The sequence below is a fragment of the Chrysemys picta genome, chromosome 6 (genome assembly GCF_011386835.1).
Source record: "Chrysemys picta bellii isolate R12L10 chromosome 6, ASM1138683v2, whole genome shotgun sequence".
Classification (NCBI taxonomy): Eukaryota; Metazoa; Chordata; order Testudines; family Emydidae; genus Chrysemys; species Chrysemys picta.
In genome coordinates this window covers 18,563,994-18,581,282 of record NC_088796.1, presented here as the reverse complement: position 1 = coordinate 18,581,282, position 17,289 = coordinate 18,563,994, and the positions used below count along the sequence as shown (strand labels likewise).

General features: G+C 39.2%; 1 protein-coding gene across 1 annotated transcript in view; it reads left to right on the top strand.

The window, feature by feature from the left end:
- Positions 1-11,330, top strand: part of MBD2 (methyl-CpG binding domain protein 2) — a 62,213-nt gene extending 50,883 nt beyond the window's left edge. Inside the window, exons 6-7 of the mRNA XM_008166034.4 lie at positions 7,844-7,985; positions 10,851-11,330. Of these exons, the coding sequence (XP_008164256.1) occupies positions 7,844-7,973 (130 nt within the window). The 3' untranslated portion in view covers positions 7,974-7,985; positions 10,851-11,330. The remainder of the gene's footprint in view (positions 1-7,843; positions 7,986-10,850) is intronic.
- The last annotated feature ends 5,959 nt before the right edge of the window (positions 11,331-17,289 follow it).

Sequence of the window (17,289 nt, the reverse complement as noted above, 5' to 3'; positions counted from 1 at the left end):
CCTGACTTTTATGTCCATGATCCAGAGCTCTAGCCCAGGATGTTTTCGGGTTTTTTTTTTGTTTGTTTTTTTACCCTTTAAGGAACATCAACTTAAAAAATAAGACTTCTCTCTGAAAATATTTTACCTGTTATTGTTACAATTAGCACCTAAAATCATACTATAACAGTAAAACTGAAGGACTGGGAGAAGATTTTTTTCTGTTTACTTGTCACATTTAACAGCATTTTATTCATAGTAGGGCAGTTTTTCCCGTATGGTCAGTGTGTGAGGTGTGTGTGTTTTTTTTGTTTGTTTGTTTTTGTTTTGTTTTTTTTTAACTTAACAAAGGAGACGATACACTTCTTAGAACAAAATTATAAAATCACAACAATTGGCCATGAGGATTCAGGGGCAGCGGCAAGTGTAGTAATTGAAATTACTTCTAACTCAACAGTGTCCCTTTTGACTGTTCACTACCAAGCACAGAACGCTTTCTTGCCCATTTGTGTAGGATTATTTTAACTAAACTTTGTTTTTCATTTCTGGCAGTAATAAACTTCACACAAAGACCATGTAAGAAACTAAAACAGTGTAAAAGGTAGCATCCTAATATAGCTTCTCTATTATAACATGGCAAAAAAAAGGTAATAATTCTAAAAACCACAAATTCCATTGAAAACTTAAGGGATGGAGAGAAAAAGCTTTGCTCACACCTGATCAGAGGCAAGTAATGGCTATGAATTTTGCAGACAGAGCATAACAGTGCCTCCACAGAGTAAAATTATTGCCAATTTGAGCCTTGGGTAACTCTTTGTTAGGATAATTACCACCATTACAAATTTATTAGAGGCTATTTACCAGTTATTAGAGCCTACAGAAATTGTAAACACTTGTGTAGAGGTGGAATATCCATCCTTATTGTATGTTAGGATGAAGAATATACTGTTTTGTGTGTTTGGGGTGGGGTGAGGGTTGTAAATCAAAAACTGGTCTCAAATGAAAAGGCACTAATTTTGTGGGACATCTTTTGTGCTTCTGCTATAACAGCAGCTAACTGCTATTTCTAGAGCTGTGTACATTTTTGCTGACAGAACAGATACAGCAGTGCTGGTACATAAACAAGAAAGTAAATCAAATGGAGCTGTATTGACCTTTGCAGTGTGGAAAAAGTGAGGGGGGAAATCATAGAGGAAGTTCAAACAACACTGTAGTGTGGTCATGTACAGTTATTTGGGCCAACATTTGCTTAAAAGAACACTTTATTTTGTGTTCTTCTCTGTATCTATAGAATAAAGTGTATAAATGTAACAACATGCTAGGCCCATTGTATAAAAAGCTAGATAGTTGATTGTTTTGTTTTCTTGTACAATCTATTTAAAGTATGTTCAGAGTTTGAAACTGTTGATCTTGGATTGCTCTGTTATTTAGGCGTGACATGGTTTCTTGCTGTAACACAGGGGTTGGCAACCTTTCAGAAATGGGGTGCCAAGTCTTCATGTATTCAGTCTGATTTAAGGTTTCGCATGCCAGTAATACATTTTAACATTTTTTAGAAGGTCTCTTTCTATAAGTCTATAATATATAACTAAACTATTGATATATGTAAAGTAAATAAGGTTTTTAAAATGTTTGAGAAGCTTCATTTAAAATTAAATTAAAATGCAGAGCCCTCCTGACCGATGGCCAGGACCTGGGCAGTGTGAGTGCCACTGAAAATCAGCTTGCGTGCTGCCTTTGGCACATGTGCCATAGGTTGCCTATCCCTGCTGTAACATATTTGCTACAGTTAAAATTAGTATAACTTAATTGTAATTTGATTTTCGGAAGGTTTGGCTTCTTCATATTCCCCCAGCCATTCACATTCTTACAGTTTATGTTCTTCAGTGTAATACTTTCCTACCTCCTCTGCCCACCAAATACATATACAAGTAGCAGTGTTGTGTGGTTCTAGTTAAGAAAAATAGCCGCCAGAACATCTGTTCAATGACCTATGTGTCCTGTCTTGCTCCACAAAAGCTCCTAGGGTGAAATTCTTGCTCCATTGAAGAATGGCAAAACTCCCTTTGACTTCAGTAGAGCCAGTATTTTGCCTCCAACCTGTACTCTCTTTCTTTCTTTCTTCTTTTTTTAAAGAGGAATTCATTGAAACTGGGAAAGATATTTATTTAATAACAGGCAACCTCACATTTTATTTGATCCAAAGAGAGAAATGCAGCCATATTCGAAACTCAATCCAAAATCCTTAAATTAAAAACATAAAGTATCACTTACAAAAGCATTTCAAAGTAGTTATATAACATCTTTAGAATTCAGGACTAAACATTTTTCAGCTTGACTGGGAAATTTTGCAGCAAGAATGTCAAGTAACTTAAAGTCAGGGTTTTTACTTTTTCTTCCTGGTGGAAGAGAGGTTTAATTATGAATAATTGCAAGCTGCTTATGTGTAATTAATATTTCATAGGTTTCAGAGTAGCAGCCGTGTTAGTCTGTATCCGCAAAAAGAAGAACAGGAGTACTTGTGGCACCTTAGAGACTAACAAATTTATTAGAGCATAAGCTTTCGTGGACTACAGCCCACTTATATGCATCCGAAGAAGTGGGCTGTAGTCCACGAAAGCTTATGCTCTAATAAATTTGTTAGTCTCTAAGGTGCCACAAGTACTCCTGTAATATTTCATATAATCACCAGCAGAGGGCACTTTTGCATTGCTGTTCTGCTTTTCCATCTGTACAAAGTACTGATCTTTAAGAAAAAGCTAACTTACTTTGGTAAGTTAAGTTGGCAATTTCCATAAAAGTTTTAATAAATTGGTTTTGAATCCCTGTGTTGCTGCTGTGTTGCTCACCTGTAAGTGCTCGATGTGTATTAAGTCAGCAACTTTATTGTATAATGGATTAACTCAACTCTCATGGCTTTCAAACTATTTGATTAAATCAACAAGCTCTTTGCCATTCCTCGCGATTAAGTCAAGTTGAATCTGTAACTTTTCTGAATGGTTCAACAGACGTTTCAGCTCCGTTAACACTTCTGTGTTTGGCATAATTTTCATTTGCTCCTCCACAAAACGGAAGTAAAAAGTAATATACTGTGCATGGTGTTCAGTAGCAGCATACCAGCTTCCGCATCTTCACTTACCTGGGTTAGGGGGCAATTTTATAGGAAGATTTGAACCCACAGCCTGGACTGTGATTTGCACATTGCTCTTTAAAACACAGTTTTCTGCTCAGACAATGTTTAAACACCTTTTTGACTGTTGCCTATTAGCTTGTCAACATCTAGTAAACTGGGCCTCCAGATATCACTAGCATTACAGGTAAGATGAACTGAGTTAGGCATTAATCTCTGAAGCAGTTGATTATAGGATGCGTTATCAGAGAGAAATGCACTGATACCATTGAAATCCACCTCAAAGGTATTCAAGCACTTGCAATAGTTTATGCAATGATGTTGTAATTAACAGACTGTAGGTAAATTGGATCAGCGAGGACAGCTTTCAATTCCAAGTCAGATGTGTCTTCATCATTTAGGCCTTGCAAAACAAATAAAATATGTAACACAACTGATCTTGGGTACCAGTTGATAGGTCAGTGGCCATGGACAAGCATCTAGGCTGCTTCACCATACTCTCCTGCTTGTGACACTTTAGGTCACAGCTGAGTTGATGAAGGAATTACTCCATCATTTGCTACATTCTTTCTGAAGAATTCCCATAGGTTTTGGTTGTCCAGTTTTTTAGGAGGGATATTTAGGAGGGTGCAAATAAACACCTCTGTTAGTCAAATTAGGGAGTTACATGTTTCTGTGTTTTCAGTGGAATTTTGAAACAAGAAAATCCCAATTTTTTTTTTCTTCCCAAGTAAAGCATTTGCTTCACTTTGGGTTTGTGCCTTTCTCTTTTGGCAAATGCCTGTCAAGACACTTTTTGGTAGTCATCTACAATAGGTACAGAAGAGCTGACCTGCATCAGTGTATAAAACTCTTGGTTGATACTGCTTCACATGATTGGTGCAGACACCTTTTTAGCCTTTTAGAGACATCCATTTTCTTGTGTTTCCCACCTAGATTGCATTTAGATCTATTCACAATACAACTCTCTATGCTACACATGCATACAGCACTCTATGGTGTACAGGCTGTACAGTTTGCTAAGGTATTTTTTTTGCATGAAATACATTATATACATTTTCATCTTTAGAGAATATTGAAAAATCACGTTTTGGGGGTATTTTCACGATTTCCATGCACTCTGTGAAATCATGACTTACACCAGGTCTTACGTGTGAGTAATCAATTCTCAGGCCAGCCACGTCTATGGGTGCTACAGCAGCACAGTTACGGCCACTGTTGCGCCCTAGTGTAGGCAGCAGTGGAAGGGATTTTTCCATCACTGTAGGTAATCCACCTTTCCCAGTGGCGGGATTCTTCTGTCGACTAGCTGTATCTACTCCAGGGGATAGGTAGGCATAGCTACGGCGCTCAGAGATGTGAATTTTTCACACGCTTGAGCGCCAGAGCTATGCTGACCTAATTTTAATGTGTAGACCAGGCCTGAGTCAAGATGCTAGAGAGAATTATGAAAATTAGGGTAAAAAGACAGTTTTGCCTCTGCTTTTACATCAGCTTTTCTACTGACCTCTGCTGCTTTGTTTTGTTCTCCTTTTGCTCCCCGTGGAAGAGAGGGGACGTACTTTGGGGAGTGCTAGGGATTGCAGCTGTTCAGCTGAGCAGCTCCAGTGACATCCTCACAGGTCTCCTGCTTCCATGTTCGGTTGAGGCAGATTTCTTAGTATCTTTGCCGCCACCGCAAATGGAAACAAAGGCACTGGATCCTCTGTAGAGCCATCTAGCCCACATTTCTCATGGTTCAGATTGGCTTCTACCTTTGACAAGCTCCAGTGATTTTTAGGTATACATTTTTTGTGCAAATGCTTTCCTGCTGAAAAGATGATCTTGTCAAAACTGAAAGTTTTCACAGAAAAATGTCAGTTCTGATGCAAAATTACAGTTTTCTTGTGGGGAAACGTCAAAAAGAAATTTGTTTCAGAGAAACACTTTGGAATTTAAATGAGAAATTCCTTTCATTTTGACTTAAAATGTCATTTTCAATTTGAAAAAACAAAGCAAAACAAAATGACATTTTGATTTTAGTGTCAGTTTGAAACTAACATTCTTGTTTTGAATCTGTTCAAAAGTTCACATGGGAAAATGAAAATTTTTCACATAAGAAATTTTAACTGGAAAATGCGGGGAGAAAGTAGAGAAAAATACAGTCTTCAGGGATCAGAACTGCTTAAGTGAGAACACTTCCTAAGCCAGGCTGTGGTTATAAGGCATAGAGTGCCATCATCAGAGGATCTGGACAGGCACTGGACTCTGAATGATTCTGCTCTGATTTATAGCAGTGAAAATCTGAAGGAAATGGAACTACACCAATGTAAAATTAGTGTAAGAGAAACTAACTGGGCTGTATCTCCTGAATTTCCTGACCTATGCTTTGGAGAGCTAGTTCATATTGCCTGCACTTTGCTTAAAAATAAATCACATTAATTAGTATTGTTACTGTACCCAACACTGTTAAAGTCCAACCTAATATGATGTGCTGAGCAGAAAGATATTGAATCAAGTTTTAACAAGACCTTCTTTCACCGACAGTGTGAACTTGACATAAAACGTGAAATGAAGCTTATTGCATCTTAAACTTGTCTAACATTGTATCCAGATGCAGGTTGTGGCTTAATAAAGTGCCTAGGTTAATGCAGAGTGAGATCTTCATGCCAGGGCCAGAGCAACGTAAAGGGTCTTAAAAGCCCCATATCTATCCAGGGAAAGAATCCCCTGGTTCAGGCTCTGCAGAAGACAGACAAAAGACTGCCTTTTGAGTAACGCCTCAGGAACTGATGGTGGGGCGGAGTCCAGAAGGGGCATGCTAGGGGTGGGGCCACAGTACTGAAGCCCATAAGGCAGTATAGGGAGCAGGGCTGGCTCCAGCATTTCTGCTGCTGCAAGCAAAAAAAAAAAAAGCCGCGATCGTGATCGGCGGCAGCAATTGGAAAAATAAATAAATAAAAAGCCGCGATCAGCGGCGGCAGTTCAGCGGCAGGTCCTTCGCTCCTAGAGGGAGTGAGGGACCTGCTGCCCCCGAATTGCCGCAGGTGCCGCCCCTCTCCCTTGGCCGCCCCAAGCACCTGCTTGTTAAGCTGGTGCCTGGAGCCAACCCTGGTAGGGAGGTTTCTGTAACTTAGACCCCCAGGACTGTCTAATTTATGCTGGTGGCTCCTCCAGCCTCCAGGAGCAGCCCAGGATCAGGAGGGGATAGACACTTTAGTGTCACCCTCCCCCTGGGCTAAGAGTTCTATGCTGTGGCTCTAAGAGATCTGTTTAAATTGGGTTTTGTAACATTCTCTTAAAATTTGCAAAACTCTACAAGGCACACAACAGAATTTCATCCAATTTGTTTTAAAATATTTATTTCTAATAGATGTAAGTTGTCTGTGTATTGGTGGCTTGTTTTCTTAAATGAAACTGAAATTAACACAGCTGTCTGTTTAGCAGCTTCTTCTGTAGCATCAAACCGCTTTTTGAACTAACATTTTTATCTGAAGTCAGAATAGAACTTGAAATAGTTTTGATTAGAAAAAGTGTCCAGATAAAAGCTATACTTTTAAAATCTTGCCTGTTGTGCTAGCACTTCAGTTTATTCAGTTCTGATCATATAAAATTTAAAAAAGTCACTGTACTGTTTTGTTGCATTATACTCAGGTTGAATAATTAAACAAGACCAGTCAATTGTAAGTGTGTTTTTTCACTTTATCGTTTCCAGCTGTGGTGATTGGATTCATGACCTGTCAGGGGAATGTTTGAATATTAACCCACTTTCATCTAAATTTAAAACTCCAGTAACTATCTTTAAATTGGGTTTTATACAATCCTCTTAACACTTGCAAAACTTAGATTTGGGGTCTTAATTATGTTGATTCTCTTTTAACTTTTGCTCAGAACAAGTTAGATGGGTAATAAAATATATTTTATGGGGTTTAGTAAACTAGTGGCTATTTTAAAAATGTTTTCAGGTGTGGAGTGACATTTAGAACCTAGAGGAATTTTCCCATCAACTATAACTCTCTAAAGTAGAGTTCATATTTGTGGACTAAAAGTTTGAACTGTCATCTCAAAAAACATGATTTCTGTAGTGCTTTTAACATCTACTTTAGAAACAAATACTTGGAAGGTGCTTTACACTTGCTGTGGAAGAATTTATATATACACCTCTACCCCGACATAACACTGTCCTCGGGAGCAAAAAAATCTTACCGCGTTATAGGTGAAACTGCATTATATCGAACTTGCTTTGATCCGCTGGAGCGTACAGCCCCGCCCCCCCCCGGAGCGCTGCTTTACCGCGTTATATCCGAATTGGTGTTGTATCGGGTCGCGTTATATCGCGGTAGAGGTGTACTGGTAAAACCTCAGAAAAAATAATGTAGTCTGGCAGAGCACTTATAGTTCTTTCCTCTGTTCCATATTGTGATAAAGTAGGTTGTGTATTATTGTGCCACAACTGATGAGCCCTGAGAACCTATGCAATTATGTTTTTGAGTGATGGGTCTGTGAGAGCTAAATTGGTGGCTGAATATTTACAGTACACACAAAGAAATCCAAAAAATCCTTTTACCTGGTGCTGTGAAAGTCAGTTGTGTAGTAGGAATCATTACTTCAGCTTTAAAATGTTTCTGTTCAGACTAAATACCCTAGCAAAACCTTTTCTTCTGAGTGAAGGTTAGGCAAATGTTTTAGTCCTATGTTAATATACACACAGGATTGCTATTGTTTCAAATGTTTGTCACTCTGTTTTTGAAACAGAAAGCAAGAAGAACGGGTGCAACAGGTGCGTAAAAAACTGGAGGAGGCACTTATGGCAGACATCTTGTCGCGGGCTGCTGATACAACAAAAGATATGGATGTGGAATTGGACAATGGAGATGATGCATAAGAAAATGATCAGGTAAAGCCAGAACTCCGGGTGGTTTTTCTATGAGATAGGAAAACTTTGTAGTTATTAGCAGTGTTGATCTTAACAGCCGTTCATCTTAACACTGTCACCGAGTCACCCAGTGGGCACTTACATCTCACTCAAAAGCTGAGCCCTGTTTCATCCCATACAAGTATGAAGGAACATACATTGTGGCTGACAACATACTAAATTGCTACCTCTACATGCATGCTAAAACACAGAATATCAGAAATATGCTGTCTAGGCTACCAGTGCAACAGAAGAGGAAAATGTGACTCTTTGGCCCAGTCCTGAAAACCCTTACTCATGCAAATAGTCTGTTTGAATAGAAAGTGGGTATTGATGCAAAACAGTGGTCAAATTCTGCAGCTCAAGGGCTGTGCACCTTTTCAAGAGCCTTCAGAAGTGTAGCAAGCAGGCAGGATTTAGACCCTCTCTTTTCAGAGCTATCTTGAGAATTAGCTTTTCCATATCCAGTCTAATAGAAATGACACACTATCCCCACAAAACATGTGGCCTAAAAAAAATCTGCAGCTAAACACCTGCGGCTGGCCTGTCTCTTCTGATTTGGGCCTTTTAATTGTGGTATAGACGTTTGGGCTCAGGCTTGGGGGTCCCAAGGGTCGCAGAACCTGGAGTGCAGCCCAAGCCCGAACATGTACACCTGAGGTAAACAGCCCTGTAGCCCAAGCCATGAAATCCTAAGTCAGCCAACATGAGGCAGCCACGGGTGTTTAACTGCAATGTAGACAAACCCACAGTGACTCTCTATTTCCCTCCACCCCACTGCTCTCAGCTTGGCAGATAAGTTCAGTTAGAGCAATCCCACTAGGCTGTACACTGTATCTGCAGTGTACACATGCAACCCTCTATGGAAGGAAAGTTATACCTGCTCTACTTAAGAATGGAAACTTTGTTTCTGCTGTTAACTTCTTTCCTCAAAATGGTCCCATCCATCCTAAACGTTCTTCTCTAGAGCATATACCAAAATAGTTTCCTTCACTTTTCCAAAGGAGAAGCACTCCCATTTCTTTGGTCCAAAATAGCTTGAATTTATTGCTTTACATGCAAGGTTGTTACTAAGTTGATCTGTACAAGTATTTGCTAAACCCTTTTAGAAATAATTATCCAGAAGGATGTCAATTCCCATGTTCCTATTGAGCTAAAATTCTGAAAGTTGGTACTCATTCACTATGGGATCTTGAGTACAGGAAACAATCCAAACTTTGAGATGTGAGCTTTCCTTAAAAAGTAAGCAGAAGAATAACTTAAAAGAATGTAGTCTTGTGTGAGATGGTCACATTGGCTCTGAGCCCTCCAATTTGGAGAAATTTAAAATCAGTCAATTTCATTTCATGGAGTTTAGTCAAAAAAGTTGTTGAGGCATATTAATACACTTGCTGATGTAGACACTGACAGTCATGCCCACCCAAAGGAGAGACTGCTGTCAAGTAGTTCAACATGTAGCTTAGGAAGTGATCATATTTATTTAAAACTAAAAATCCAAAGTGAACTAGATGGGGTGTGGCATATAGACACTGAGCCACTTCAATGATCTAGTAAACCATTTGAGGACTAGTGGATGGAATTGTTCTGGGAGAGGAAATCATTAACGTTAGAACCATGCTCACATCTGCACGGTAGATCTTGATGTCAACATTCTGCTCTCCTTCGTTCACAGTTCTCCTACTCATCAGTGGAGTGTGTGTGCATGTTGCCCTAAGCTTGCACAAAGGCAGACAATTATGTAAAAATGTTATAAAATTGTAGGTTTTAACAGTATCTATTATTTACTTATAATATTTTGAGCAGCTAGCACAATGTTGGTGCTACATAAATATGAATTTGATTTGGATTGTGTGAGGGGACACTTATCTGGTTGGTCTGCATAATAGACTAGTGGCTGTCCTGCTGCTCTCCAATGCATTGAAATCTTCCTAACTAGCTCAGGGTACAAATATTTGCCATTGAATTTGCAGTCCCTGTCAGTTGTCGCTGTTAATAAGTTTCCATGTAGTGAGACCTTAATTATGTATATTCTAGAGGGTCGACAAATGTAAGAACTTTAGCATTCTTTATATATGCAAAACTTCAAAGTTATAGAGTTAAGAAACAAATAGGTTAGTAGTATGAAATGTCTATTGTCTAACAAATAATTATTTTGAAATGGATATTAATGAGGTTATAACATAGACCTATTGTGTTTTATAGTGATGTTCCTTATTTTCATTAGTTAATTCTGCAGAAATTTGTCTTATTTAAACTTAATAATAGACCTTTTTGTAGTTTTCTTCGAACAGCCATTTTAACTGCAGACTTAAGTAGGATTTTTGAATAAGTGATCAGTTTGTGTATATGGTTGGTTGCTTAAAAACTTTAAACTGGAAGAAAAAGTGCTATTGAGATTAACTTTTATATATTATGTAATATATATAAAAATGGAAGATATTTATAAAAAAAAAAGAAAAATTAGGTTAAGGAGCAATTCACTAAATGCCATAGAAATGCAGGTCACATTTAAGAGTATATTCATAAACAGTTTATAAAGGGTTCAATGTTATAAACATGTTATATATGTGAGTAAAGTTAGATGGTTATAAGTGCATCAGTTTAAGGTGGTTATAAGTAACTTATTGACCTATTGGACTGTAACAGTTGATTAACCATTTATTAAAACATCAATTATTTATTAGCCTTTTGTCAAGTATTTATAAGTGGGCCCTTAATGTGAAATGTGACTGAAACATAGCTATATGTTTCAACAAAGTTGTTCTGATTTAAATTGCGATCAACCTATCATTTCTCCAAATAAATAGTTTTACTTTTGATTTATTTATCCCTCTCTCTAACTTACAGGTACTTTAACTGACTTGTCCTAGGAGGAATTTCCTAAAAAAAACAAAGGCACTTTCTCCTTCGGTCTTTCATTGTAAGAAGAAATGGACCCATGCACATTTATATAGCTTTCTAATAGCATTAAAACCAATGCCTTTTTAGACTCCTATTTTTGATGTATATATCTTATTTGAAAAACAAACTTTATTTTGTGTCCTACGACTTAAAATAGTCTTTTTTAAAATATCAAACTGTACCCTTAAACTAAAGCTGAGCTTTTGACGCTAGGTTGCAAACCTACTGGAATTATATTGCCTGTACTTAATATTTGTTTTTCCTGTGGTTTATAATAATGATGGATCAGGAGAAAAAGGATGGATCAGGAGAATTAAAGATTATTGTGACTCAATGTATATAAACAGATTTTTATACTGCTGTTGAGTGAAAACACCTGTACATTCTTCCATCATCACTGTAAAGATAAATAAATGATTATATTCAGAGCGACTGGAAATTGTTCTGTTATGGGGTAGAGCAAGCAATGAACTTGTGTCCCTGCACCCAGTTCCAGTGCCTATTTGCCTCCTTGTTCTCTCAGCTGAGACTGGTAGGCTGTGGAAAGGCATATATGTCCAAATGTGCTTTTGTTGCCCAAAGCAGGGCCTGTGGGAAATTTGTCTGAACCGGCTGCTGGATTTTCACCTGAAAGGAAATATAGCTAAAGTACAACAGACTAAATTTCTTCTGAGAAAGGACAGAAAAAACAAGTAGCCAACATGGCTTCACAAGGTCCTGCTTTGCAAGGACAGAGGTTAAATATAAACTAACTGTAACGGAAAAGGGTGAGCAGCAACAGCGTCCTCGGTGCAATACAAAATACAGCAGGTGTCACAGTGCCTGACTTATAAGGAGTCCGGTGGCACCTTAAAGACTAACAGATTTATTTGGGCATAAGCTTTCGTGGGTAAAAACCTCACTTCTTCAGATGCATAGAGTGAAAGTTACAGATGCAGGCATTATATACTGACACATGGAGAGAAGGGAGTTAAATTTGCAAATGAATTTTAGTTCTGCTGTTTCTCTTCAAACAGACTTCCAAGAGAAACAGCAGAAATAAAATTCATTTGCAAATTTAACACCATTAATCTGGGCTTGAATAGGGACTGGGAGTGGCTGGCTCATTACAGAAGCAGCTCTTCCTCTCCTGGAATTGACACCTCCTCATCTATTATTGGGAGTGGACTACATCCACCCTGATCCTGTCAACACTGGTTCTCCACTTGAGAAGTAACTCCCTTCTCTCCATGTGTCAGTATATAATGTCTGCATCTGTAACTTTCACTCTATGCATCTGAAGAAGTGAGGTTTTTACCCACGAAAGCTTATGCCCAAATAAATCTGTTAGTCTTTAAGGTGCCACCAGACTCCTTGTTGTTTTTTAGATACAGACTAACACGTCTACCCCCTGATACTTGCCTGACTTATGACATTTACAATCTAAGTAGACAAATTGCAAGGACTTCTAATGATCGATGTAACAGCGTTTCTTACTTAAGTGGATTAACTTTGGGAACTTTGTCTTAGTTCTGATTAATCAATCCAAGGGAATGGGTCGTTCCCCCTCCCGCCCCCCTTCTTGACTAGGGTACTAAGCTGCCCAAAGAAAGCCAGAACTGTTTGAAGGTCAAAATGAATCAATTGCCTTCTCGCTTCCCTGGCTTCTTTATAGCTGTCTGCTGGCAACTGCTACGCACCTGTTGTCCAAGCTGGAAGAGTTCTTTTACTTAGTGTCTCTTTATGCTTAAGATAATGCACATGGGGTCAGCAGTGTTTTACATGAGCAATCCCACTAAGTTTCTGGGGGTCTGGTGGAGACCAGTGCTCAGCGGCCCTGTTCCTGGCTTTGTTTCCTCCTGCGTTGCAGAGCCTTTTCCTGTTCAACTTTAGAAGGAACCTCCTGGGGTCAGAAGACACGGAGAAAAGTGTCATGGATACAGCAGCTTCCTTTAATCTCTTTCCTCCCACCCAAACTGTCCTATTTGCTCAGAAGGATGATTGGGACAAGAGATTTGGGGCCTACTTCTAACCTACACGCCTCTGAGATCAGAACCAGGCCCTAGTCAGAACCTCATCAGTCTGAGCGCTGTTAAATCTGATTACTAAGGCCTTGGCTACACTTGGGAATTCACAGCGCTGCCGTGGCAGCGCTGTGAAGCGCGAGTGTAGTCGCACCGCCAGCGCTGTGAGAGCTCTCTCGCAGCGCTGTATGTACTCCACCTCTCCGAGGGGAGTAGCTTGCAGCGCTGTGAGCGAGCGTGCAGCGCTGCAGGCGCTGATTACACTGGCGCTTTACAGCGCTGCACTTGCTGCGCTCAGGGGGAGGGGGCATTTTCACACCCCTGAGCGCAGCAAGTTGCAGCGCTGTACAGCGCCAGGGTAGCCAAGGCCTAAGATTTCTTTGCAAGAGGTGAAAATATGCTGTTCTACATAGAAACTTTTTATGTAAGATATAAGACTTGATCTGCTAGTTTTAGGAGATGATCTTAAATTCCACCATTTCTAATGCAGTTTTTTTGGTTTCTAGATTGCTTTTATTGAGCAAGAAGCTCATAAAAATCCTACAGGAATCCAATCCAGGCTTAGTTCTGTGCTGCTGTGCAATGTGTTCTCATTATAGAGACTAAAATATAAAGTCATGATATGCACTCATGTGAACAGTGAAAGTAAATGAAATAAAACCAGCACAGGGATGACTTTAAGGAAACTATCCCAACTAAATGTGTTTAATGTAAGACCTAAATGCAGATGCAGCTCATTCAGAAGGAAGGTTATTCTTAATAGTAATTGTTTAACTAATGGTTTATGGCTTGTTTATGCTACTGCTAACACTTATTGAATGCTTCCAGTGGCTGATGCCTTGCATTCCAGACCTTTTTACTTAAAACTGGGAGGTGGAGGGTTTTCTTCTCCAACTTATGACAGATACTGTAATGTTACTTAAACTGACAGGGAAAGGATTGTAGGATGCAGTCAGGGCTCTTCCCAAATGCTAATAATAGTATGCATTAAAGTTTATGCTATGGTTCATTTGACTTGTGTGTGGGGCCCACTGCCCTTTGTTTTCTTCATTCTAGCATTTTCAAATCAGCAGTGCCACGTTGTCACTAGAGGTGGTCAGAAAACTGGGGTGTTAAACTTTGGTCAAAACGGAAAACTTTTCAGCAGCTGAAAACTAGCCAGTGTTTGGGCAGTGGTGGTGGTTTAAATAAAAAAATTGAGGTAAACAGACATTTTCCATGAAAACTGATTTTTTGATTAAATGAAAAATTTCTAACAAAAAAGAGTTTTGACTGAAAACTGTCATCCAGCTTAGTGGCCTACGGATCAGCTTTATGGCACTTTCCAGGTAAGGCTCTCAAAGCACTTCACAAAAGGTTATCTTCCCCGGGGGAAACTGAAGCATAGTGAAAGGTAAAGTGACTTGTCTAAGGCCATACAGTAAGTTGGTGAAAGAATTTGGAACAGAATGCAGTTCCCCTGCTCCTAGCTTAACAAGTGGAGCTGCTTTGTCTCTCCTGGACAACTCAGTCCTCTTCCTCTAGTGGAAAATTGTGACCGTGGTGCTTGGAGGGGCCACACTGAGAATGCTCAATCAGGGCAACTGCAAAGACTAGGGCAAAGAATTCCCCAAACTGGGGATGACAGGATCCCCAGGGTGCAACCTGGGTTGTGGGATCACTGAGCCCTTCAAACCCACCAACCTGGGCTACCTCTCACACTATGATGCTGTTGGCAAGCTACAAACCTCTGCAGGTATTGCACTTACACAGACATCCACAGGTGGGGTTGCACCCAACTGACATATATGAATGCTCTCCCAGCCACTCATGAACCAACAATTGGGAGGCTCCAGCCAATTCCGCACAGCTCCCCAGCCTTGCTCCCCCGAACTGTACCGTCTTGCACTGGTCAGTAGCCTGACGAGTGTTAGTTCACTATCCAATCTGCCTCTCCTTGATGTGGAGAGGACACACACTAGCCTTTGTAAATTGAGCTCAGATTTCCCAAGCACTTCAAACAAAACACACTGTTTTAGGTAAACAATAAAACATATATTAACTACAGAAAGGTAGATTTTAAGTGATTATAAGTAGCAATTGCAGAGATCAAAGTTGGTTACCTATGAAATAAAAATATATTTGCAGTCTGAGTTCTATAAACGAAACAGGTTTTGAATCAAGCAATGTCTCACCCTAAAAGATGGTACAAACAGGTCCCAGATCTTAAATACACTGTCTGGAACTGCCTTCTAGCTCGGGACCACCGTCCCCTGTTCAAAGTCTTTGTCCTCAAGACATATTTCCAGGTGTTAAGTTGTGGGGGGAGTCAGGCCAAGTCATAATGTCTCTTTTCCTCTTTTATAGTTTCTTTCAGCTTGCTGGAAAGATCTTTTGCAGTGCCATGGGTCAAGCAGTCTCCATCGTATACATGCTCTCTCTGAGAAGTCTCCACTGTATACAGTTCATGGGATAATGGATTTTTTTCTTGATGGGTGTTGATGAGCCATTAACGTTGTCTGGCTACTCCATTGTTGTCCTAAAAGGCTGGTTGCTGGTGTTCCCAACCGCCCAACATATTTCAGTAACACACACATAGCAAAACTTAATACATTCACATACAATGATAGCCAACCTCAACCAAGCTTCACAATCATCATTGTTGTGTACAGTATTAAATTGTTTGTTTAAAACTTATACTGTGTGTGTGTGTGTGTATATATATATATATATATAGTCTATGGTGAAAAAAATTTCCCTGGAACCTAACCCCCCACCCCCCATTTACATTAATTCTTATGGGGAAATTCGCTTAACATCGTTTTGCTTAAAGTAGCATTTTTCAGGAACATAACTACAGCATTAAGCGAGGAGTTACTGTATAGACATATCCTTACAGGAGTATCTTGTTTTCTCCCAGTACTCAGTGACAAAGTATGGCATTAACGCTTGTTGCTTGTCTTGGATGTTTATAACAGAAGAGTGGTGTGTGGCACAGAAGAGCACAAGCTGTATCTTCAGCATGCTACATTGTTACATAAATCACCTTCTTTTATGAAGTACTTTGCTGGTGTTCAAGCTTCTTGTAGAAGTTACAGTACTACTTTTGTGAGACAATAGCGCTTCCATGATTTGCTCACTCGCCACAAATTGTGTGATAAGATAATTTGAGCAATAATTGCTTCCCCTCACAGCCCCCAAGAGAGAAATAGCTCAAGAATAAACAACAAGGCCCCAGACTGAGTTGCTGATTCACAAACAGTTTACCATTTAGCAAGAAAAGGTAATGATTTGAAATATTCCATCAATGATACTTCTAATTACAGCAGCTTGTGTAATTGTAGAAATTAGAGCTGGAAAGATCTCTTAGGTCATCTTGTCCCACTGCCAATATAAGCTTGTTTCCTGCTATATTCTTCCTATCATCTATCCAGGTACTTACATGACCTTCATAATGTTTCTTGCAGTAGTGAAGATTAAATTGGAATTTCCATGTAATTCCTCTCATCACCCCTTTTAGTTTTATTGGATTGGTCATAACTTTGTCAAATGCTTTTTGGACCAGAACTTTCTATAGATGGTCTCAGCCTAAAAGGGATTTTTTAAAGTCTGAGCAGAATTGACTTAAGTCATTTCTGGGGTAGTTAATTAAAAACCCATGAATGTGCTTTTCGTACAAGCAATTGTGTAACAAAATGTGCCATCACAAATTGACTCAATGACTGTTAAAGGAGTCAACCAATCCTTAATTAAAGAACTTGAAATCCACAGCCTGCAATGATCTCCATCCACCATAACCCCTCTCTGACAGAAGGTTGTGCAAATAAATAGGCCTTGCAGAGTACTTTTAAGGTTAGACTTAGAGCTAAGGGGAAATTTAAAAAAAATATGGGGTGGATTGTTTTTAATTTCCCTAAAATATCTTTTGGATTTTAAAAACTGTTTTGATTACAATTTTCAGTTTTATCAAAAACTTTTAATTTTTCATTTTCTTCACGAAAAACTAGCAAATTCAGCCCAAAACGAAAAATGTCAGTGCCAACTGGTAGCACTGAAAATCATGATTTTTCATTTTGGCTGAAAGGCCATTTTTCATTTAAAAAAAAACTTAGAAACTTTTTTCAATCAGTTCTGGTCACACTGTCAGCTCATCGAGGGGGAGTGAGTTTAATTCTGGAGGTGTTCAACACCTCACCTGGGGCTGCCTGGAATGCTAAACTGCACTATACTGGTCAGCCACTATGTGACACTGTGTATAAATATCCTTATTTAAAACTAACAGCCATGCCTGGCAGAGCATTAAAGGTTTTATGTGGCGTTTCCAACACTCCAAGATTGCCCTGGAGTCCCCAAGAATTAAAAAAAAAATCTTTCATTAGAGATTGTCATGTGATGAAATCTCC